This window comes from Garra rufa, chromosome 12 (genome assembly GCF_049309525.1).
Source record: "Garra rufa chromosome 12, GarRuf1.0, whole genome shotgun sequence".
Taxonomy (NCBI): Eukaryota; Metazoa; Chordata; class Actinopteri; order Cypriniformes; family Cyprinidae; genus Garra; species Garra rufa.
Window position 1 is genome coordinate 14,446,917 of NC_133372.1, and position 24,470 is coordinate 14,471,386.

At 36.0% G+C, this 24,470-nt stretch overlaps 1 protein-coding gene across 2 annotated transcripts in view; it reads right to left on the bottom strand.

The window, feature by feature from the left end:
• Positions 1–24,470, bottom strand: part of agap1 (ArfGAP with GTPase domain, ankyrin repeat and PH domain 1) — a 185,639-nt gene that overhangs the window by 5,594 nt on the left and 155,575 nt on the right. For both annotated transcript variants that reach the window (XM_073851257.1, XM_073851258.1), the window contains 3 exons: positions 22,694–22,848; positions 21,607–21,697; positions 21,143–21,365 (listed from right to left, as the gene is read on the bottom strand). In XM_073851257.1, the coding sequence (XP_073707358.1) occupies positions 21,143–21,365; positions 21,607–21,697; positions 22,694–22,848 (469 nt within the window). The remainder of the gene's footprint in view (positions 1–21,142; positions 21,366–21,606; positions 21,698–22,693; positions 22,849–24,470) is intronic.

Consider the following 24,470-nt stretch of genomic DNA (forward strand, 5'->3'; position numbering starts at 1 on the left):
AAAAAGAAATTTGAAACATCCCGACACCATTGCTACTGTAAGTGGCAACTAGAAGCTAAAGTTTGATGACAAACTTTAAATGTTGGCTTGGAGAGCCAAACCGGGCAGCCTTGGGGCAAAAGTGCCAGAACACTTGTGTGTTCGGCGTTCTCGAGCTGCCCCGCTGCGAAAATGCGCCCTTGCTATTTCATATTCTAATAAAAAAAAAGCATACTAGGCTATGACAACAGGTTCAACAGAGTTGGCTAGCTGGATGTGAAAAAAATATTTGTATTGTTTTTATATGCTTGTAATTGTTTTCCCTGTTTGCTATTTTCAAAGTTCTCTCACCTAAATGAAACACTGTAAATAGTCTTTGAATTGAGATCTTGAAGGATTAGTTATCCTGTGGCCTCCTATTGTGGACATTACCATTATTGCCTTCATCTCTGAATCATATTAACATTGCATAGTTTTTATTATATATTGATTCTTGTTAGGGCAATAAATAAATGCATATATAAATACATAAAAGAAGCAAAGAAAAGTGGACAAATTTTTTTTCATGGAGTAACATTGAAGACAGAAAGCAGAATGCGCCCGCTTTAATGTTGAAATCCAATATAATGATCCACATCCGATTTATTTCTCAACAATTCATGTTCACTTGAGACATAAACAACTGTTTATATTCGTTAAGCTATGATGTATTTTGAAATTATCTTGTCTGTGTTTGTCCGAGAGAAGTGTTTCTTATTGGCAGAAGCGAGGATTAATGTAGTGTGGAGCGCGTGCGTCAAAGCCACGACGCGTTGCTGTGCAGTTGACCACACAAACAGAAATAAGCAAGCATTTAACCTTTTTAATACATTACTCTACTATTATTGTGTTGAATCGCTGGAGTGTTTGCATTCAAATATCTTTAAAAGACGTGCAAATGATGTCTTTGTTGACACAGACGGATAACTGAGCCGTGCATCACATGTTAGTTAGTTAAACATATGAAACAGCTCATTTGCACTCAATGTAGGTCTTTTAAATGTTCTTCTATATTTATTGTGTACAATCGCTGGAGTGTTTTTATTTAAATGCTTTTAAAAGACGTTCAGTGATCTATAGTTCGCACACGGGGATCTCCGAGCCGTGAAGCGCGACTGTGTAACACATTTGCTGAAGACAGCGCTTTAACTTGGAAATAAAACAGCTCACAAACAGCTGAATTTAGCTGTTGATGTGTTCTAATGGGTATTTATAATTAAATCGCTGTAATATTTTAATTTTAAAGGCAGTCAAATTCATGCAAATGATGTCGTTTGTGACCACATATACAGAGAATGTACGCGCTGAAGGAAAGCTTTCGGTTTTGAATAAAACAGCTCACAAACAGCTGAATTTAGGTCTTGATGTGTTCTAATGGGTATTTAGAATTAAATCGCTGGAATATTTTAATGTTAAAGGCGGTATTTATTTGCATTTTCCACCGATTTCAAAGTGAAAGTAGGTCACCGCTCTCCTGTTGAGTGGAATCGCTCCTTTGGAGGGCACATTTTTCTCAGCCCATGTAAGTCTATGGGGAATTTTTCATATTCAAAAATTAATAATTAATAAACTCTAAGTCTGATCAGTCCAAATAGATATAGCAACATCTCGTGGTCAGGGCCCAGGTCTCTGCCAAGTTTGGGGCTTGTGGCATTAAAGGCCTAGGAGGAGTAGCGTATAGAATTTCGGCTCAGAAGATTAATAATAATAAGTTTAAATAGCATAACAGTATGTTGGCTCTCCAAGCCAACATAATTAGATGAACATGTAAATATGTGCTTTGTGCTTTCATCTCAATATCATAATAAATATATTATAAAAATGACAGTGGTATCTGATTATAGTCAAGTCACATCTTGTTTATTTCAGGGTTTGTACAGATATTGTAAAATGAAAATTCCAGAACTTAAGGATTTTTCCAACATTACTTTTTTGATTTTCAAGGACTTCAATTAGAGATCTCACTTAACAATGTCTTCTCTTTCAAATTCTAAAAAAAGAGAAATGCATAAATAAAAATATACTAATAAAACAAAATGGCAAAAATAAAGTGAAGCTAATGCAAAGTATTACTACTAAAGTATTACAACATATACTACACATCTACTATAGCAAAACCACAGTTCATTTTCTTAAAGGATTTGGATTTGTGTATACTTTGTTCTTTGTTTTGTCTTTTTTAACTGTACTGTCTTAATTGTTTAATGTTTTCTACTGTTCAAAAAAAAAAAAAAAAAAAAAATCGGAAAAAAAGATTCGCAAAACCGCTCCGAAATCCTGGAAACAAATTATTTGCCCTATGCGTGAAGTCCATAACTAAATGAACTGATTCACAAACCTGCACCGATGTCCCAATCTGACTGATGATTTGCACTTTAAAGTTCCGATCTAATGCAAAAGATTTGCAAACCTACTCCAAAGTTCAGATCTAAATCAAATGATTTTGATTCATGCTCCGAAGTGATTCGCGAACCATCATTAGATCAGGATTTGGAGCGCGGACTGCAAATTATTTGACTTAGATCGGAATCATCGAATCATTTGATTCAGATCAGGATTTCAAATTGAGTTTGGCAAATCATTTGATTTGAATCATTCAACTCACAAAATGATTCACGCAGCCGTTTCGATCTAAATCAAAAGATTTGCGATACACAAAGCTCCAATCTAAATCAAATGATTCACAATACGGGATTTGAAGTCCTTACCCAAGTCAAATGATTCACAATCCTGCTCTGAAGTTCCAGTCTAAATAAAATGAATCACGATACGCGATCTGATTGAAGCCCTTCGAAAAAGTAAATCATTTTGTGATTCATTAGTGTAACTCATTCAGAGTTTCGAAATGCTCCATTCAAAGACTGATACGGAAGAGAAGAAATTGTTAAATAAAGTCATTATTTTGGTTTTCTTTGCGCACAAAAAGTATTCTCGTAGCTTCATAAAATTATGGTTGAGCCATTGATGTCACATGGACTAATTTAACAACGTTTTTACTACCTTCAGTGCCTTGAAAGTGGTAGTTGCATTGCTGTCTATGCAGGGTCAAAAAGCTCTTGGATTTCATCAAAAATAACTTAATTTGTGTTTCTAAGATGAACAAAGGTCTTACAGGTTTGGACTGACATGAGAGTGAGTAATGACAGAATTGTTGGGTGAACCTTCTCTTTAATACAATAGAATATGAAGAAACAGTGTTAGCGTCACTCTCAATTAGAACTACAACTTAAATTTTTACAATAAAGCAACTCTCAACTATATTTTTACTTGCGATTGATCTCGATGGACTGAACAGAAAAAATGATGTAATCATCAAACCGAAGTGAACATTTCTGGGCAGTTTGTTTCGAACTTCTGAAATGAACTCCAAACTAACGGCTCGGCCTGATTTTGTTTGTGAAGTCACACCAGTTCAATTCTGCTTGTATATCAGGAACTAAGAATCCACAGGTTCAGTAAAAACAAACAGAGAGAAAGCAAGCAATACACTGAAGCGGCTGAATGAAGTGGCATAAAAGTGTAAGAACGGGAGTGTCCGTTCAAACAGGAAAGGGTCATCAGCAATCGTTGGATCGTTTACAGCATCCCCTCCTCAAACTGTGCTATGATAGCACTTAATCTCTGTTAATCCCCGCAGAGTAAACAGCCTTTCTCAGACAACTCGGGATTAGTTCAGCTTCAACTCCTATCTGAGGGGCAGAGGGAGTTCTGATACCCCCGAGGAGGGGAAGGGAGCTGGGCAGAGGATATTGAGCTGTTCCCTAAAACACAGCTGCCCCTCAGGGAGTCCAAACTCATGAGACCAAAGAACAGACATCCTACCGGCACGATTCCTCCTCAAAAGAAGCATCTGGACAGGAACAAAGTGGGAAGACGATGATCACAGATGTAAGGACAAAAATCTATTCTAAACACCAATGAAGTCACTTCCACTTCCAGGTTTTGATGAACAGATCTTGCATTAGACATTTATTTTAATTTAACTGATGGCGAAGTATAGTCTAAGACTTGTGGAAAGATGTATTTTCAATGTTTCATCATCTGAATGTTCGACAACTCCCAGAAAAGGTGACCAAATTGTATGATTGAGTGTACTTCTGTGCCTCACAAAAGTTTTAATATACTCTTAAATTAAATATAATGAATGGAAAACATGGAGATTTGTTGTGCACTTATAGTAAAAAAAGTACTGTGTGAACTTTTTTCATAATATATATTTTAAAATTAGGTAAATATTGTGTACATATTCACACCATTTCAAGTGAAAACATTTAAATTTAGTATAGAATGAGTATGTTAAATGAGGGAGGCCACAATAAGTCTTAGAATTTTTTGAAATTATTAAAATTATTCATGTTTAGTTATAATAATAATCTTATATAAACACCAAAAAGATGCATAATTTATATGGTCTATCTACTGTTCATAACAGAGGACGCCACAGTCATGATGGGCTTTGAAAGATGAACTCCACTGTGACTCAAAGGGTTAAATTCAGACACCCCGATTACAAATTAGCCATATATGGATGTCAGGGGCCAGAGTGCAGAGGAGATAACATTTTATCAGAGAGGCAGATGGATAAAAAAAATAGGTAATCAATAGCCCAGGGGATCGATGGTTTAGTGACATCCTTCTTAATCAAAGCAGCAAAGCCATGCTGACGGACCTGAACCCCCCACAGCACACTCAAAGATTTTCTGTCTGAGGTCACAGCTAGCATCACACCTCACACTCACAAGTGCACACACACACAAACATGGCACACACGGGAAAGAGGCAAGTAACAATCACCTGTTGATGTCAAACTGAAATCAGACATTTGATTACAAGCATTATGTCTAGTTCACTTAACAGTTTATTCTAGCCAAAAAATCACTTAGGATTTTATACATATATATTACATGATTCTTCAGAAATCCTTCTAATAGGCTGATCTGGTGCTCAATTATCATCAGTTTAATTATTATTAATGGTTTTGATGTTGAAATCAGTTTTTGCTGCTTAATTATTTTGTGGAAACATTATACTTGTCTTAGAATTTTTGATTAATAGAACATTTAAAAGAAAAGCATTTATTTGAAATACTTTTGATCAGTTGAAAGCATCCTTGCTGAATAACAGTATTAATTACTTTATTTTTTATTTTAATCATCTGACATTTAAATGGTATTGTATTATGGTTTCTACCAAAACATTAAACAGCAAAAACTTTTATCCACATTGATAATAATAATAAATGTTTCTTGAGTACCAAATCACAACAGAATTATTTCTAAAGGATCATGTAACACTGAAGACTGGAGTAATGGTTGCTGAAAATTCTTTTCCATCACAGGAATAATTACAATTGTAAAATATATTCAAATAAAGAACTGCTATAATAATATTTTATAATATTCATAATATTACAGTTCTATGGAGCCTTTGTGAGCTCTTAAAAAAAAAGTAAAAAAAAAAAAAAAAAAAATTATTCAAACTTTTGCGACTTTTTAATTGTACAATTTTGACTTTTTTCTCACAGTTGCGAGTTTACATCTTACAGAACTGTGAGTATTGACTTGCAATGGAATGCTAAAAAGTAAGAATTGTGAGAAATCAAGTCCCATTTTTGTCTTTTTTCTCAAGAATTGCAAGATATCAACTCACAATTGCGAGAAATAAAGTCAGAATTGCAATTTTTTAGTTTATATCTCGCAATTTTGACTTTTTTTACTGGCATTGCGTGTTTATCTCACAATTCTGACTTTTTTTCTCACAATTTAGATTTTTTTTAGATTCTGACTTTTCTCAGAATTGTGAGACATTTCGGAATAAACTCGCAATTGTGAGAAAAAGTCATAATTGCAAGATAAAAACAGATTTTTTTCACAAAATGCGAGTTCATATCTCACAATTCTGACTTTTTCTTGCAATTCGGACTTTTTTCTCAGAATTGTGAGATATAAACTTGCATTGCAATTCTGACAATTGCAATTTATCAAGTCCATTTTAAGGGAAAAAATAATAATTATAATAATTATATGTTCTTTTATATCAGAAAGTGTGACGCCTGTTTCAGTCACTGAATAAAAAATAAAGGTAAATGTGACTTTTTCCTCACAATTCTGACCTTTTTCTCGCAATTGCGAGAATTGTAATTGCGTGTTATCAGAATTGTGAGATATAGTCGCAATTCTTACTTTTCTCTCAGAATTACGTGATTTAAACTCAATTGCGAGAAATAAAATCAGATAAAGTCACAATTTTTACCTTTTTTCTCGTAATTGCGAGTTTGTCTCACAATTTTGACTTTTTTTCTAGCAAATTCTGACTTTTTCCTCAGAAATATGAGATATAAACTTGTAATTGCGATTTACAAAGTCCAGTTTTGAGGGAAAAAAAAGACATGTTCTCAGAGTTTATCTCACAATTCTGACTTAACTCGCGATTGCATGTTTTAAAAGTCACAACTGCAAGATATAAACGTGCAATTCTGAGAAAAGTCACAATTGCGAGGTATAAACTGCAATTCTTAGAAAAAAAGCCAACTGCGAGATATAAACTCGCAATTCTGAAAAAAAAAGTCACAATTGCGAGATATTAAAAAAAGTCTGAAATGTGAGTTTATATCTTCTTTATTTCTCAGAATTGCAAGTTTATATTTCGCAATCGTGCCTTTAAAACACGCAATTGTAAGTTTATGCCTCACAATTCTAAGAAAAAAGTCATAATTGCGAGTTTGTATCACACAATGCTGAGAAAAAAAGTCAGAATTGCGAGATAAAAAGTCGCAATTGCCTTTTTTGAGGGTGGAAATGGGCTTCCATAGAAAGTTTGTGGTTAAGAACGTCAAACAGAATAGGGAATGAAAAGCAGTTTATTTACTTTATACTGAGCAGTATAGCAATTATATAACATGCAGACAGTCTCAAGAAACTTAAACAGAACTTCTAGCATTGATCATTTGCTTCACAGTGGGACCAGTAGAAAAAAAAAAACGCAGGAAGGATGAAAGAGCAGGAAAGAGAGACAGGGAAAAGAGGAGTCGGGAGAAGGAGAGAAAAGCAGCAGCTTCTGTGGGAAAGTTTTATTAACTGTGTGTGTTTTGAGAGGGGGGTCTAGCAGCACGGAATGTTCCGGGTGCTGCTGGTCAGCCCAGGGTGAGTGAGAGGGCTGGCACCAGGGCCACGGACCACAGCCCCCACACAAAGCATCCTGGGAGCCGTGGAAGAGGGAGATAGAGGAGGGGAAAAGAGAGAGGAAGAGGCTCGGCAGGGTCTCCCCAATGCCCCTCTGCCTCTCTGTGTCTAGAGGAAATGTGGAGCACTTCACTGCCTTCTGAAACGCATGCCTTCCCCAGTTAGCAGCGTTGCTAAGGGCCAAGGGCTGGCTAATGGAAAAAGCCTAAACTTTTTGCAAACAACCTCTTAAAATGTCCGTTAATTGCATGTAGTTGGTAGCTTTCGTGGGGCTGTTTTGGGTAAACAAATATGTTTTGATTGACTGTTCAATCTATAAACCTTAAGACAGACAAGCATTTACTGTTTGATTGTCTCTCTAAACGTGCACAAACACACTTGCACACACATAAATGGAGTGTAAATGGGCAACAAAAGGCAACAAAAACGGTTCAGAAGTCATGGTGACAGGCGTAAGGGAGAGGATGGGCGGCACGACTCAACCTCTCACGCACACACATGCACAAACAGGAGAAAATAGGTCACCTGCTGCCTCCTATTCTTGTCTTAAAGCCCACCCTACCACTTTCATTCACACACATAAAAACCCTGTGCAAAAATAGGTACCTTGCCTTTGTATGTTAAATTCACAAATGAAGTCAAGCAACAATACTGTATGATGACAAGATAATCACATACAAATGTGAAAAATAAAAGAGCAAATGATACCCAGGGGTCAGATCGGGAGCTGCTTACCACCTGGTGTCAACAGGAAAGGGTAATCAGGGCACGGACACACACACACACACACACACACACACACACACACACATGAAATCATTATTCCCTTAACTGAGTCTTGGGGAATTTGTCCTTACATAGGAAGACTAGGGAGGCTAATTGAATTAATTAGCAACTCTGTTCCATGACCGTGTATCACTGTGTGTGTGTGCAGGCATACTGGGAAGAAAATGCTGCTAGCAGACTGCAGGTTTCAGCAGGAGTTTAATTAAAAATTACTGGCCATGCAAGTTCCAAAATGGCTACCTGTAATAAGTCAACATGTCTGAACCTAATATAAAATTCCCTTGTTTTGAGTGCAAAAAATGACTGTTACGCCCACAATGCCTTGGTCAATTATAAATAAATCTACAATAAGTAAAATACATATACAAAGTTATTACAAATGTACTCTATGTATTCATATACACTGGCGCTTAAAAGTTTGAGATCAGTAAGACTAATGTTTTTTTAAAGAAGTCTCTCATGCTAACAAAGGCTGCATTTATTTGATCAAAAATACAAAAAACAGCAGTAATATTGTAAAATGTTATTACAATATAGAATAACGTGTTTTTTTTAAATATACTTTAAAATGTAATTTATTCCTGTGATGCAAAGTTGAATTTTCATCAGCTGTTACTCCAGTCTTAAGTGTCACATGATCCTTCAGAAACCATTCTAATATGCTGATTTATTATTAGAATTACCAATCTTTGATGAATAACAAGTTAAAAAAGAACAGCATTTATTCAAAATATAAAGCTTTTCTAACAAATGTAAATCTATGCCATCACTTTTTAGTAATTTAGCACATTCTTGGTGAATAAAAGTATTAATTTCTTTCAAAAAATAAAGAATAAAAATGTACTGACCCCAAAGCTTTGAACAGTAGTGTATGTAAAAACCTAAGTCTAAGTGTATTTTTCTTTTTCATTATAAAAAAAAAAAAACTATTTTTTTTTAGGTCACATTAACTGGTATTTAAAGATACACATGTAACCCTGGACCACAAAACCAATCATAAGTGTCAATTTCTGAAGATTTTCTGAACAAATAAGCTTTGCATTGATCTATGGTTTGTTAGGATAGGACAGGACAATATTTGGCCGAGATACAACTATTTGAAAAACTGGACTCTGAGGCTGCAAAAAAAAAAAAGAAAGAAAAAAAAAATCTAAATATTGAGAAAATCGCATTTAAAATTGTCAAAATTAAGTTCTTAGCAATGCATATTACTAATCAGGAATTACGTTTTGATATATTTACAGTAGGAAATTTACAAAATATCTTAATGAAACATGATCTTTACTTAATATCCTAATAATTTCTGGCATAAAAGAACAAGACCCGATGGTCCAGGGTCACATATTATATTTAATGCTTTACTTTTTATTGCTTATATATACAGCCAAACTACAAACTTTTTAAGAATTCCATCCTTTTAATAAGCTTTCATGCTTTTTTCTTTATTATATCAGGACAGTAAGTCCATTATTGTTACTTTATGGCGCCCAAAAATATCTAAATGAATTTTAATTCAAGACATTTTATGAATGAATTGAATGTTTAATGCATTCTGATATGCATTGTGTCATTGATTATGATACAGTAAAACCATAAAAAAAACAACGTGGAAGTCTTTTTTGAATTTTTAATGAAAGTGGTTTAATTATAATAACAGTAACTGTAGTAACTGATGCCCAGTAATACAATTACTGTGTTTGCAAAGCTGTGTTCATGGCAAACATCTGTTTGCGTGACAGCTTCATTAAAGTGTGTTACGTTGCACTGTTTTGGGACGTTTACCTGAGGGGAAGGCGGGGGATGAGACAGTAGCCTCATCGCCGCTGGAATGCAACAGGCCGGGTCACAGGGGAATTATCGGGAGTCTACATCAATCCCTTGTCAGGATGGTTTCCTGTTTGTGAGTGTGTATGTGCTTTGTGTTCTCCCTGGACGATCACTTTGTGGGCTTGTGTTTACCCACTTGCCAGCGCTTCCTGTCCAGCTCAAAGCCAGCGGCTGTTTACCCAACACTGACAGGCGTCCGCTAATGCAGCCGCCCGTGACAGGACAGCCCTCCAGCTGCCACTGGCCCCAGAGATCCCCCACCCCAAACACACACACACCTCTGAACTTCTGTGAGAGTTCAGAGAGACCTTGTGTAAGTGAGATCACCAATTTCAGGTTGTACCGAGTAAAACAAAAGAAAGAGAAATTCATAGAGATGAGATCGACGTCGGTGCTCTTTTCTTTCAGGCTAATTATACCACTAATTCAGCTCATTAGTGCCCTACTGCCTCACAGGTAATGAACTCTGACAGGCTAAATCTGTCAAACAGACAGCAGTGCACATTTACCTGCGCATGCGCAGATGCAAACATGTATGCTCATTCGTCTCAAGGCTTTAACCCTTACTTAAAGACACACACACCTGACTTAAGTCTTTACATATCTCAAATACAACTCCTGTGACCAATCGGTGATCAGATTTTGTTACATTACTTTCACATGGCATTGTGTTACTTTCACATGACAAATGTTCTAAAATGAGGAAAAATGTGTTATTCCAAAGTTTTCAATGACAATTGCTCTGACAGTTTCTTAAATATAGCATAGTTAAATCTTGTTTTAGTGCATAAATATGTTATCTTTGCCACTTTGGTGAACCAAATCATTAAAGCAATGCACTGCGGATTCTCTGCTTCTTGTTTTTATTGTACTCTGAAAGTGAATACTCTTGAAGAGATACAGCTCTCTTGCGTTTTTTTTTTCAAGTTTACATGATTACTTTGGAATTTTGCTTCATCTTTCTGCCTAAAGAAAATGCTGTAAAATTCTTCAGTTTTCTTTATTAAAGTTCTTTTTTATTTATTAAAGACTCTTTGTTATCATCTCTGTTTGAAATCTGCAATTGCAGTTATTTGCTGAATTATCAACTTTACGTAGGTTGTGCATCGGCACGGATGAATCTAATGTTTTGGGTGTGTGTGTGGATATTCACTGTACTTAGTGTATGGAATTTGGAAGTAAGTCCAAAATAAGACGTTTCACCGAAAAATTTAACAATCGAAACAAGTACATAACATGTCTGCTAGTTTTGTTCTGACCAACTGAAAAAAAAAAAAGTTTTACAATAAATCGCACCACCAATGGTGATTAAATCTAACAATCACAACGTTAGCTCAGATCACATTGTTATACGTTGTTCTCAAGTCATTAACGTTAACAACCTTAACATGTGTGACTACGTGTTTTTAGTGTGTATTAGCATTATCTATAGATTTCAATTTCTGTACAGTCTAATCTCTAATTCAAATTCACTGAAAGAAATTGTTCTTTTTACCTCAAAAAGCAATTCAATGCTCCTTAGAATTCGTTTTAAAATTACAAGTTGAATTATTCCAGCTAAGAAGAGGCTACAAATGATCCGCCAACTGCAGCATCCACACACGCAATAGCCTACTAACCAGAAATCCTCTATTATGTATACAGAAGTGACATAATGACACAAAGACAAACGGTGGCAAACTCAGAAACCGACCTGATACACTCAAATTAGAAAATATTATTACAAGCTTACCATTGTAAATCAGGTAGGGAGATCATTTTGAACACTGATTGGTTATGCACTTGATCAATAATTGATTTTGGATCATTTTAACCAAAAAAAGAAAAGTTATGGAATGCAGCTTTAAGTACCAAACATACCATTTTGCATTCTTCAGATCCCACAAATTATTTGGTTAAGCATTTTTTTTGTATTTGAACCCTTTCCAACAATGACTGTATGATTTTGAGATCCATCTTTATACACTGAGAACAACTAAGGGACTCAGGCAACTATTACACAAGGTTCAAATGCTCACTGATGCTTCAGAAGGAAACAAGATGCATTCACTTTTTGAATTTGAAGATCAGGGTAAATTTAACTTATTTAGTCTTCTGGGAAAAATCTTCTTCTGAAGGGCAGTGATAAAAGATAATAAGTAATAAGAATAAGAAAGAAAAATGTACAAATCTTTATTCCGTTCAAAAGTTTACACCCCGGCTCCTTCTGGAGCATTCGTGTTTGAACCTTCTGTAATATTTGCACATAAGTCCCTCAGTTATCCTCAGTGTGAAAAAAAAAACACAGCTGTGGATCATTCAGGTAACAACACAGTATCAAGAATCAAGTGTATGTAAACTTTTGAACAAGGTCATTTTTATAAATTCAACTATTTTCTCTTGTGGACTATATGTAAATGTATTTTGTGTAATATCTTATTAGGGTCAGTGCTAAATAAAAATTTTAGCTCATATTTTGGTAAAATAATTAACATTTTGCAGATTCTGCAAGGTGTATGTAAACTTTTGACCTAAATTTAGATTAAAATGTAATTAGGTTGCCAGTAAATTTTTACAACTAAATTAAATTAAAATAAACATGAAATTTTGAAGTAGAAAGACTGAAAGACTTTGTTTTTCAGTTTTCCAAAAAGTGAAAGGGTTCCACGTCAAAGCAAATGGACCACCAACTAAAACAAACTAGCTGCCAATGATTCTGAAAAAATAAAAGCCCTGCAAAAACTAAACATCACTGACAGACAGCATTCACGAGGTGAATAAGGCCACAAAGGGACAATTTTACTCCAAGAGCTGCTCTGTTCTTGCCCCCCCACCCCCTTTTCTAACAAGGAAAAAACAAGGACCTGAAATCAATTATCCTCTCCAGCCTAGTCGTTAGCTGCCCTTGGATAGACACAGATAATTAAGCTCAGCGCTTCTTTTAATATTACGGGCACTTAGCGATTCTGATTCTGACTGAGCTCTGGCCTGCGCCACACTCAAATCAGTCCCACTGGAGGCAATGGGCCACACTCATATGAGGTTCCATTAACTGGATCAGAACGCTTCAGTGGCAGCATGCAAATGGGGGCCAAAGGGCAAAGAGGGATGAAAAAAAGTGTGTGTATGTGTGAGATAGAAAGAGACAGAATGAAGAAAGAAGTGTGCTAAGCATCAGTAAAACAGCACAGGGCTTTATCTTTGAGTATCTGTACTCGATATGCTTCCATAAGCTCTGTGTATGACGGGATGAAGGGGCGGGAACTCGACGTGACGCAGGCTGGATTCAATCCCAAATTTCCTGCACAAGTTATCGACAAGCTGACATACTCATCGATTTTTCTTATTACCAGATTTAACACTTTAAAAAGATGTATTTAAAACTAAATAATGAAACATGACATTTATACATTGCTTTTACCGCCCTGAATAAAAAAATGCACATGAAAATGCCACGAGAAACTCACTGACAGACCAAAGGAGAGGGAGAGAAAAAGCCACGCAAATATATACACATTATTTATTCCGTATTAAATTGGACGAAAAGGTAGACGATGTGATGATTCAGGCATTAAATGCCCTCTTGCTTCGTATTATCAGTCCTCCTCATAATATGCTGCGCTCTGATTGGCTCTTGTCAGCCAGTTTAATGTCAATAGTAAATTGGAAGGCTTGTTAACCTAGTTGGGACATGATTACGGGCAATGGTAGGCAGTCATGTAAAAAATAATGTCTATTAGCCTAATCTAATCAAGAAGTCCTTTTACAGATGAATTAGAATGGGGCAGCCAATTATTTGAAACATTTGCGCAGCGCTTTCTGTCAGGGAAAGAGAAAAAGGAAAGGAAAGGAGAGAGACAGTGACACAGAGAGCTGTTTAACAAGCAGGCCATGAGCTGGCTCAAATCACCGGCCTTCTTGGAGGGAAGAGGTCAGAGGCTGACCATCACAGGATCAGCTAGTTAATACTGAAGAAATGGACCTCTGTGAATGCCTGACGGCACTGACAGGAAAGCACTGGTGAATGGAGAAGCGCATGACAGAAACAAGGTGTATGGTACATATTCAAATCTAAAATGCAATTTTTACTACTTTCCTTCCCCACAAAGAGAAAGTTCTGCGAGTAAGCGGCTCACGGGGCATTAATAGCGTATCGCTCTCTGTCTATGTCTGGATTTGAGGAAGAATGAAGCCCAGCAGGTCTCCCCAACTCACCCCCCTCATCCTAGTCCCCAGGGCCCAATCTGATCTCAGCTTTGGGGACGCACACCTGCACCCCGGCCCAGATTAAGAGCCGAGTCTAATTTGAAATCTGTTAGCTCTGCCCTTTCAGAGACCGATATCTGGCCATAAAGAGGCTCTTTTTTAGCCACTTACTGCTGAATTATTATAGGCCAGGCATTGCTCATGATGACGCATGTGGCTACGGGAGTCAGGTGGTGTGTGAAGCTCAATATCTCAACTGTCTGATGGAGGTAAGACCCCTCTAGAACAGACTACACTCATGTAGAATACAAGTCTTCACTCACAGTCCTTTTTATAATAATATCTGTTGTGTAATAGATGTGTCGCAATATAACGTTATTGATGATAACTGTGATATTTAAAAGTGAAATATTGATATCATGCTAATACTACACATATAATAATACCACAAAAAGTCCAACATAGCAGGTGACGATACAGCACCTGAAAAAACCCACACCCGGAAAAAGCTAGCAAGTCTTGGAGGTTGTGGTTTCTGTTAAAAAGACCTTCACCTTCATCATCCTACAGATCTCACCATGATAGATAGTGTAAGTTTGTTAGTAAGTTAGTTAGATTGCTAGCTCTGATTTGTATTGACAAAGCTTAGTTATCATGCCATTGTACTTAGTTATCATTGTGCTTTTTTCTCTTTTCAGAATTTCTATAGATATACAGATACAGACATACAATAATAAAGATTGCTATGGTGATAACATTTTTGTAAGCCAAACCAGAGGTTACAATCACCCTGGTTCCCTCGACCAAAGAAAATTGATTTTTCCATTGGCTTTGGACCAACAAATGACCAACAAAAGTTTACAAATCAAATATTTTGTTCATTATGATGATCTTAATTGGACAGTTTTATGTATTTTGAAGCTTAACTATAGTACAACTGCCAAAATTATAAACTTAAACAGGCAAAATATATAAATTACATCATTGTCACATGGCTTCAATGTCACAACCATCAAGCTTTCGACAACTCTTTCAATCTTTATCTTAAAAACATTTTCCATCAAATTCTAAATTAGAATAGTTTGCAAGAGTGCAACTATAAACACAATGGGGCTGTAAAAGTGGAATAGTGAGTCTCATGTAATCCAAGATGTTCATATCTTTCTCTCTTCAGTTGAAAAGAAATTAAGATTTTAGAGGAAAACTTTCCAGGATATTTCTCCATATAGCAGACTTCAATGGGACCCAACGGGTTGAAGGTCCAAACTCCAACTTAAAATTTGTCTGGCATTGTTGTTTAACCTTTTTTGTAAAGGGCGTTTGACCTTTATTGCATGTTCGCTTTGTAAATATTGGGTCAGTACTTCTACCTACGTCACACGTGACCTTGCCAATGTGACTACATAATGTGTAAAGTTGAGCTAGTGCAAGATGAGCATTTGTGATTAAAAATTATCAAAATTTGTGTTTATTTTATTTTTTAGAAAACGACAGATCGTTTCACTACATAAGACCCTTATTTCTTGGCTGGGATTGCGTAGAGCCCTTTGAAGCTGCAATGAAACTGCAATTTGGACCTTCAATCCGTTGGGTCCCAATGAAGTCCACTATGGAGAAAAATCCTGGAATGTTTTTATAAAAACGACTGAAGAAAGAAAGACATGAACCATCTTGGATGACATAGGGGTGAGTAAATTATCAGGCAATTTTTATTCTAGAAGTGAACTAATCCTTTAACTGTTTGGTGTATTGGCGTTTAATGTCCCTGACAAAACTATGCAGTTCCATTTAGCCACTTGTCAGCAACTGCCTTTTTCCAAGACTGATGTATTTTAGGTCATAGTAGAATAAAATGTTTAATATTAGTTAACCACATACTTTAATTAAGGCATTTAAACAAAAACCCATTAAAAAAACATTAAAGATTTGAAGATAAAATCAGAAGTGCTAAAATTGTAACTTGTTTGTGGCTTGGGCTACAAAAACACCACTTCCCTCAAGCACTCTTCTATTACTATAAATTATTTGGCCCAAATTATCGTGTAGTGAAAATCTGCAAAATCCCTACTGTGTAAAGAAGTTTTCCGCCATTACATTCCGACAACATGCGAAAACAGGTATATCACTAGCATTCAGCAGGAACAAAGGGGCGTATGAAACACGTACACAATGCATGTATTTCACACTTTAAGATATTCACGCTTGGTGACAGGCTGTGAAACGTCAGAGTGTTGCTGAGGGTTGGCAGTGTGAGATGCCAGCGAGTGCCACCCTCCCAATAAGTCACCACGAGGCGCAATTAGCAGAGCTGTCACTCCTACCCTGCCTGGGCCGCTAATACAGACCGGCATCGAGTGTGTGAGGCAGGGGAGTGGGGGCTCTGGTGTCCATGGCAGCACCACACTAATTAAAAAAATGAGACTGCAACATGGCCTAGCTGCCACCAAAGAGCACTCATGCCAAAACCTATCGCCTACAAGAGAGTGTGCGTCAAACAGTCCCAAAATTAAGCCCATAGCGGTGTCTTTGAGCGACCTCATAGACTTTTAAAGGCAGTGGAGGTGTGAATTTATCACAGGCAGTAAAAGGTTAATGGGTATGTTTAGAGATTCTCTCGGGCTCTATCATACATAACAGCCAAGCAGTATATGAGGCAACAGGACGAAACTTTCCCTTTGCTTTGAAATGTAACGTTTAAATACAGAAAACAGGATTTTATGGCTAAATAATCATTATTTGTGACCCTGGACCACAAAACCCATCTTAAGTAGCATGGGTATATTTGTAGCAACGACCAAAAATAAACTGTATGGGGCAAAATTGTTGATTTTTCTTTTATGCCAAAAATCATTAGGATATTAAGTAAACGTCATGTTCCATGAAGATATTTTGTAAATTTACTATCGTAAATATATCAAAAGTTAATTTTTGATTAGTCATAAGCATTCCTAACTTAATTTGTACAAATTTAAAGGCGACTTTCTCAATATTTTGATTTTTTTACACCCTCAGATTCCAGATTTTCAAATAGTTGCATCTCGTCCAAATAATCTCATATCCCAACAAACCATACATCAATGGAAAACTTATTCAGCTGTTTAGAAATAGCTATATATAAATTATTCAGCTGATGATATATATTATATATCTCAATAAAAAAAAAGACCCTTATGATTGGCTTTGTAGTCCAGGATCACATTTGTTTTAAAATGATATATCTAGTTCTTAAAAGCTATCAATTTTTTAATAGAATAGCAGAAATTTGCCATGTTAAGAAATAAGAAAAAAAAAACAACAACTGATAAATGGCCAGTTTTAAAATCCTCACGTTTTTGTTTAAATAAACAAAAAATAAAACACTAAAAACTAAAATCAACAGCTTTAACTGATACAATCAATTTTAGTATTCCACGTCAATCCATTTCATAGTCTGATTTTTAATTTTACTCATTCGGTTTGGCATTGATGTAATCACTCAAGAAAAAAAATCCATATTGCCAAATACAATAAACAATATGGCATCGATGTATTGTGCATCTATAGTCAAGATTCTCTGTTTCACAAATCTGACTTTCTTCCCGTAAAAAAATGCGTTGTGTGAATGGCCCCTAACAATAGCATTTTTCTACCATTACTCTTTAAAATTTTGACAACACTGAGACAACATGCTACCATTCTGATTACAACCATACAATTGTATTTCTGTAGGGTGGGGTTTTGAAAGTAGGGGGTGTGTTCAAATCAGTAAATGATTAAGAGTGGCTAACACACAGCACTTTTAATTCAACTCCTGACATTCTCTCAAAAGACAATTATTCAGAGGTTGAGGCTAAATTCTAAACAAAACCATGTTGACACAGCTGGGTCAAGAAGAAAAAGAGGAAAAGAGAGAGGCTGACAACAGCCTCTAATTTCTCTTGTCGGATTCAGGTGGGCTGTCTGGGTATGATCAGTCCCAAACATAGTTCCAGCCTGCGGAACAAGAGGATGATACATGCGGAGACCGAGGTGTGGAAGACAGCGTCTCTCTTCCCTCTTTACCTCCAGCTCACACCCCCCAAACAGACCCCTAATTGAAAGACGAGAGTAGCCCAGACCTTGACAGGCGGGAGGTCAGTCTAATTGCTGCTGGCCATATTTAACATTAAGATAATCAGCCCATTAATTACCCTTTGGATCATTAAATCAGTCGCTTGCAAAATGAAATTTCGAGCTCTATTACTCACTTGAGAGACCACGAGGGAGGGTTTTCATTTATCAGCCACCAATCCTGGATGCAGAGCACACACACCAATGCCGAGCTGTTCACCAGGACACAAGCTGGCTGAGTATCAGCATTTAGCGACAAGACAACACTTCAGAGTCTCAAAGCTGAGACATGCTAATCGAGAAGACTTGAACTTCATACACGTTTAATACAAATCATGTCAAAAACTTTTGAGTAAAGATAGTATGCATTAGATTATATTCTCTTTTTGGATTTCACACATTTATTCCGCCAAAAAATCTAATCAGATTGAAGCCAAGTTGGATGGTTACAAGCTAAATTACCGCCCAAGTAAAAATAGGAAGACAGCAAGTTACATGCGACAGCAAGTTTACACACGATCACAGGGTGGATAAAGTGGTCTCTAAAATGTTAGTCCAATACTACATGATTATCAGTAGTTTTAAGTTTATTTAATTAAAAAAAAAAAGTCTTTTCAAAACAGGCCTCTTGAACCCCTTAATCATGATTAATCACATGCAAAATAAAAGTTTTTGTTTATATATTTGTGTGTATTGTGTAAATTTATTATGTCAAACACATACAGTATATATTTAGAAAATATTTACATGTATATATTTATATTCATATTCTATAACATACTATAACATATTCTATATACTCTATAACATTTTAACATTTTAAATATATACATGCATGTGTGTGTGTGTGTGTGTGTGTGTGTGTGTGTGTGTTTGTGTGTTTATATATACATATACCGGTACAATAAATATACACAGTACACGCACACATATTATGTACACAAAAACTTTTATTTTGGATGCGATTAATAGTTGCCCAGCACTAACAATAAGTAAAAAAATAATTATTCTTTTTATATTATTAATAATAATTCATTTTTAGGCAGGCAGCACTTATTTGATCAAAAATGTAAAAAAGTTTTAGAATTTTCAACAGCTATTAGTATTGGTCACATGCTTTTTTTCCGGAAATCATTCTAATATGTTGATTTGGTGCTTAAAAAAAAAAACATTTCTTATAAATAGCCAAGTTTCCATCAACTTTTTTGCTGTTTTGTTATTGACAAAGAAAAGTGAAAAGTGTAATATTTTCCCCCCAAATGTTGCTGTTTCCAGCCTGTTTTCCATCTAATTGGCCTTTTATTTTTAAAATAGTGCGTGTAATGACGCCACCACTAAAAAATAAAACATAGTCGTATTAGTTTTGTTGTATCGCCAAAAAAAAATTGCCCTTATTCCCCAATTTCACAGTGCGAAAATATTTAGGCTAGTAGCCTATCTGTTCCTCAACCCTTTGAAATAAAACTTTATTATAGGCTCTTATTAAATTGTATACATAAAATTATTTTTATTAACAAGTGTCATGTGTTTTTTTTTTTTATGTACTTTGTTATTCTGTCATGTAACACCACATTTATTTGCATTAAAACTGTTTTTCCAAACATTTTTAAGTATTTATACAGAATTTACTGATACAGAATTTAAACTGAAAAAGACTGTCTCATCACTTAAGAAATAATAATAAATAGCACTTTCATCAGCTGTATAGGTAAACATTTTGAAGCGCTAAATCTTTTTTCCATACAAAATCCTTTGATAGAAACTTGGCTGATGTTGTTTAAAATATTTGTGAAAACTATTACACATTCTAAGCATACATTTCTTAGGGGGCTTTTTCATTAAAAAAATAAAAATAAAAAAGGTTATTAAAGATATAGAGTTTTTCAGACCACGAAAAGATGGTGGGAGATATATATCAGATGCATCTTCTTTGCTTAGCCTATGAATGTATTACACATCAACTAGTGAAAAGCCAGATCCAGTCAAAAACATGCAGGAATCTAACTGATTCCCACTTTGTCTATTTCAGCAGGAGTATTGAGGATGAGTAGAGAGATGACTGCAGGACTGTGTCCAGTGACTGAGGTTAATTGAGATAATATTGACCCTCTCTGTAATCTCCTCTTCCCACTCAGGGGGCCACATGCCTTCACATACATAAATAAACAGCTACATGAGGAACTATAATCGCATTAGCACATCGACAACGGGCGGCAGAAAATGGCGGATCCATATCGAAAGATTTTCAGAGAGGAGGGGAGTAATTAAAAGGTGCTTCAGGTGACTAATGAGGCCGGCGTGGAATGGGAAGTCGATATTTTGGCGGCCAGCAGTCAGCACTAATTTGTTATGATGGCTGGTGGGACTAAAGCCTCTCTGCCGATAATTACGCTGCTAAAGATGGAGGAGCAAGGAAAAGGAAAAATCTGATTGCAGGTTTTTCCACAGAACTCCACACACATATGCTATAAAGCGGATTGAGAAGGATGACAAATACCAATGTCTGGACTGCTAAGAAAATTGTGAAAATTAGTGATTTTTCTTTTATGCCTAAAATCATTAGGATATTAAGTAAAGATCATGTTCCATGAAGGTATTTTATAAATTTCCTACCGTGAATATATAAAAACTTCATTTTTGATTAATACTATACTTTGCTAAGAACTTTATTTGGACAACTTTAAAGGCGATTTTCTCGATATTTTGAATTTTTCCACCCTCAGATTCCAGAAACTATACATCAATGATAAATAAATCTCAATTAAAAAAAAAAAAGACCCTTGTGACTGGTTTTGCGGTCATTTTTGTGGACAATTATGTTTATGTCATGGACACGATACAGTGTCTGCATTTTTCATTTAAATTTTTTCTACTTTTCCAAACTTTCAAACTATGTAGATTTTTACATCTGACAAGCTTTCACACTTTCACTGATTTCATAATTTTTTTTTTTTTTTTTTACATATGATATGATATATATGAAATGATAATGCATTTATTTTGTAAAAAGCTCAAACATATACTTGTTTGAAAGAGGAAATCATATAAATGTGTACCTGCTGGCATCAGGGGCAGGCTTTAGGCGTCCTTGAGCATTGGCTTCCCACACACTATTAGCCAACTCATTGCCAATGGCCGACATGACCTTGATGAGCTCCAGAGGCCACTCGTCCAGGTCCAAAGAGCGGACACGAGACAGGTGAGTACCCAGGTTGCGATGAATGCCTGAACATTCTATGCAGATCAAAGCCCCCAGGTTCAGACTGGCCCAATCAGGGTCTGAAAAAGCCAGATAAACAACATATATATATATATATACACACACACACACATATACATACACATATATATATACGCACACACATATGATATGTATAACCCTGTTTTGTCCATATGGAAGGATAGAGAGAGTGTTGCACCATTTATACAGAACAATATATAGATCAGTACATCTTTATCTAATTATGCCATTATGCACATTACAAAAGGCATGCAGATCTTAGTCTATAACAAAACTCACTCTGGGCTTCACAATCCACACAGCGCGTGTTTCCTCTCATGTTCCTGACAGACTGCAAAGCAATGGCTTCTGATTGGCTGCTCAGACGAGACTGTGGGCACATTCATGCAAGTTAAAGTTTATTTGAATGGTAATGACTTATAAAGCATATTATGAAGCATCATTAGACAATTCTGACTACACAGCAACATTTCACCCTGCATTTCATGCTGAAATGAGATTCAAAAGCAGGGAAAGAAGGGGAACTAAATAAAAAGAATAGAGGCACTCAGTAGAAGGTCCAGGGAAATGCAATTTGCCCTGGCCTGAGGCATAAACACACAGTGGGTTGAGAGTTAAGACCGTAGCTGTGAAGCAGGAATGTAATACTGCAATAGGGTAATATTAGAATGAAAGTAATTACAATTTCTAAATGTGTGCATGAATGTATGTATGATATACATAATGTTTAGTCATATGCACAAATATTCTGTCATGTAACAAGGTGTGCCATTTTAATTATCTTTTGCGCTTGATACAACATCAGCACTTTGATAAGAAAGGATTTAAGCAAGTAACACATAGTACAATCATTTAAATCATGGGATTTCAGTCTAGGGTCCGGGGGGGGGGGGGGGTGGTTAATATGTATTTATTAATTTTATTTCAATTTTTACATGAAAGATTAAATATAAAACTGCTTTGGAATATGTATTCTGAAAAGTGTTTTGCTCTAACATTAACACTGTTTTTTTTTTTTTGCATTATAAAATGATTATATATATAACAATAATAATTATATATAAATTTATATATAAATTAATATATATATATATATATATATATATATATATATATATATATATGTGTGTGTGTGTGTGTGTGTGTGTGTGTGTGTTTTTGCATTTCATTCTCAGAAATTGGGCTTTTTGCCCCCATCCCCCATCCCTGCATAGAAGAGGTGTATTTAGGTTACTGTATGCCAAAATTGCATTTTTTAGTGTATTTTAAAATAAATAAATGGATAGGAATGAACTAATTGATCCATGTCGATTTCCCTTTGGGATTTATAAAGTAAATCAAATCAAATCAAATGTCAATTTTATACCTTCTGTTTGCTGCTCTCACAGGACTGTAGACTCGCCAGAATCTGGCTCTCAATGGCTTGAACCCATGCATCCCGCTCCTCATAAGATGTAGCCTCAAAATTCCAGGTCTGTCCCGTCAGAGAAACAATGATGAACTCAAAGTTGTCCTCTTGTTCTAGATCGGATGAGAGAAAAGATTTAACATGATTACTAATCAGCAGGTACAACAACAGAGAAACCATACTTTTTTCCATAAATTGATGCATGTGATCTTTGAATATTTTGGTCTAGTTTTGTTTGTTTGTTTTGGAGCAACTCATTTTATGAATGTGGTGTTTACAATTTTTTCAGAGCATCTTAATAAAATTATATTGTGCACTTTGGCTGCACTGTTCAACAAGGAAGGATTCTCGCCCCTGTAGAGCACCTGTTAGCTGCAGGACACACTCCACAACCCCTGACCTGGGGGGCTTGCCCCTCGACCCCGGTCAGGATATGCCACTAATTACAAACCAGACCAGACCAGCGTCCCGTTCTTTCCAACCGTGCTGCTGGTCCTGTCCACAACGCTCCTTAGGCAAACTGACATATGGATCTGCTATCCAGGGCCCTGGTTAGGTTAATGGGCCAATCACGAGACAATTAGGAAAATGTGTGTGTGAGTGAGTAAGAGAGAGAGTGCAAGAGCCTCTTTTTCAAGAGTTTATCTCGGGAGTTTGAGTACAGAGAAATGGAAGGAGGTTATTTAACGGCACCGAGGGTCAACATTTGGAAAGTGTTAGGAACAAAAGGCCATTGACTGGGTGATCAGAGGGGACAGCAATGGATGGGGCACGCAGATGGCTCGAACAGAGAACCTGCATTGATGAGATGTGGTGGTGTGCCACAATCAAAGGGATCCCACCCGAAACACGATCTGAGGCAGTAAGAGATCACACACTTTACACATTCTGTTTATAATTTACTCTGGAGGGGCAATTACATAATGTAGAAGTAATCATGGAAGTAATAACCCTCCCCCCACACACAAAAGAAGCATCCCTAAGGCCAAAATGCCACATGAACTGGAAAACCCCACGCTCCCCATGGCATCTGCAAGGCCAATGAGAAACAGGAACAGGAAACAACTTGAAAACTCTGCCATTTTAGTATAAACTCTTCAAAATAATCTCTCACAGACAGCTGGTATCCCCGAAGACAAACCTACAAATCAGAATTATGGAGTAACTTAAAATTTCTTGATTGTTTAGAAATGGGGTGTAACGGTTCACACAATTCAGTTTGGTTCGATACGACACAGGGAAACATGCCAGAGAAATTTTCTTGATTTTTACAAAAAATGTTTTTTATTAAAACTATCATCATAAGGTATGCCTATAGCATGGTGTATTTGTATTCGTTTTATTAATAAATGTAACATTCTATGTTTAATATAAATGAGTTTGTCATACTGTTTTGTTGTTGTCAATTAGCCTAAATCAATTGATGCCGAATTGCCGCCAATTTCGAAAGTGAAAGTAAAATGCGCACAGGCATTTACAAGCTATTTAAAAGCGAATAAAAGCAAGGAAAAGAGGGACAACTTTAAAGAACTACTTTTTCTTTGAGGGCCGGAGGGGCAGACATCACATTGCCTGTAACGTCGTTTGGGCTGCCTTGTTATATTTCACACACTTTAAGCTCTTTTATTTTCCAAATGTAATAGGATTAGTCCAACGAATCGTTTGGTTTGTAACACGTAATGAACCGAAAGCCTCGTACCGATTGGTTCAATACGAATACATGTATCATTACACC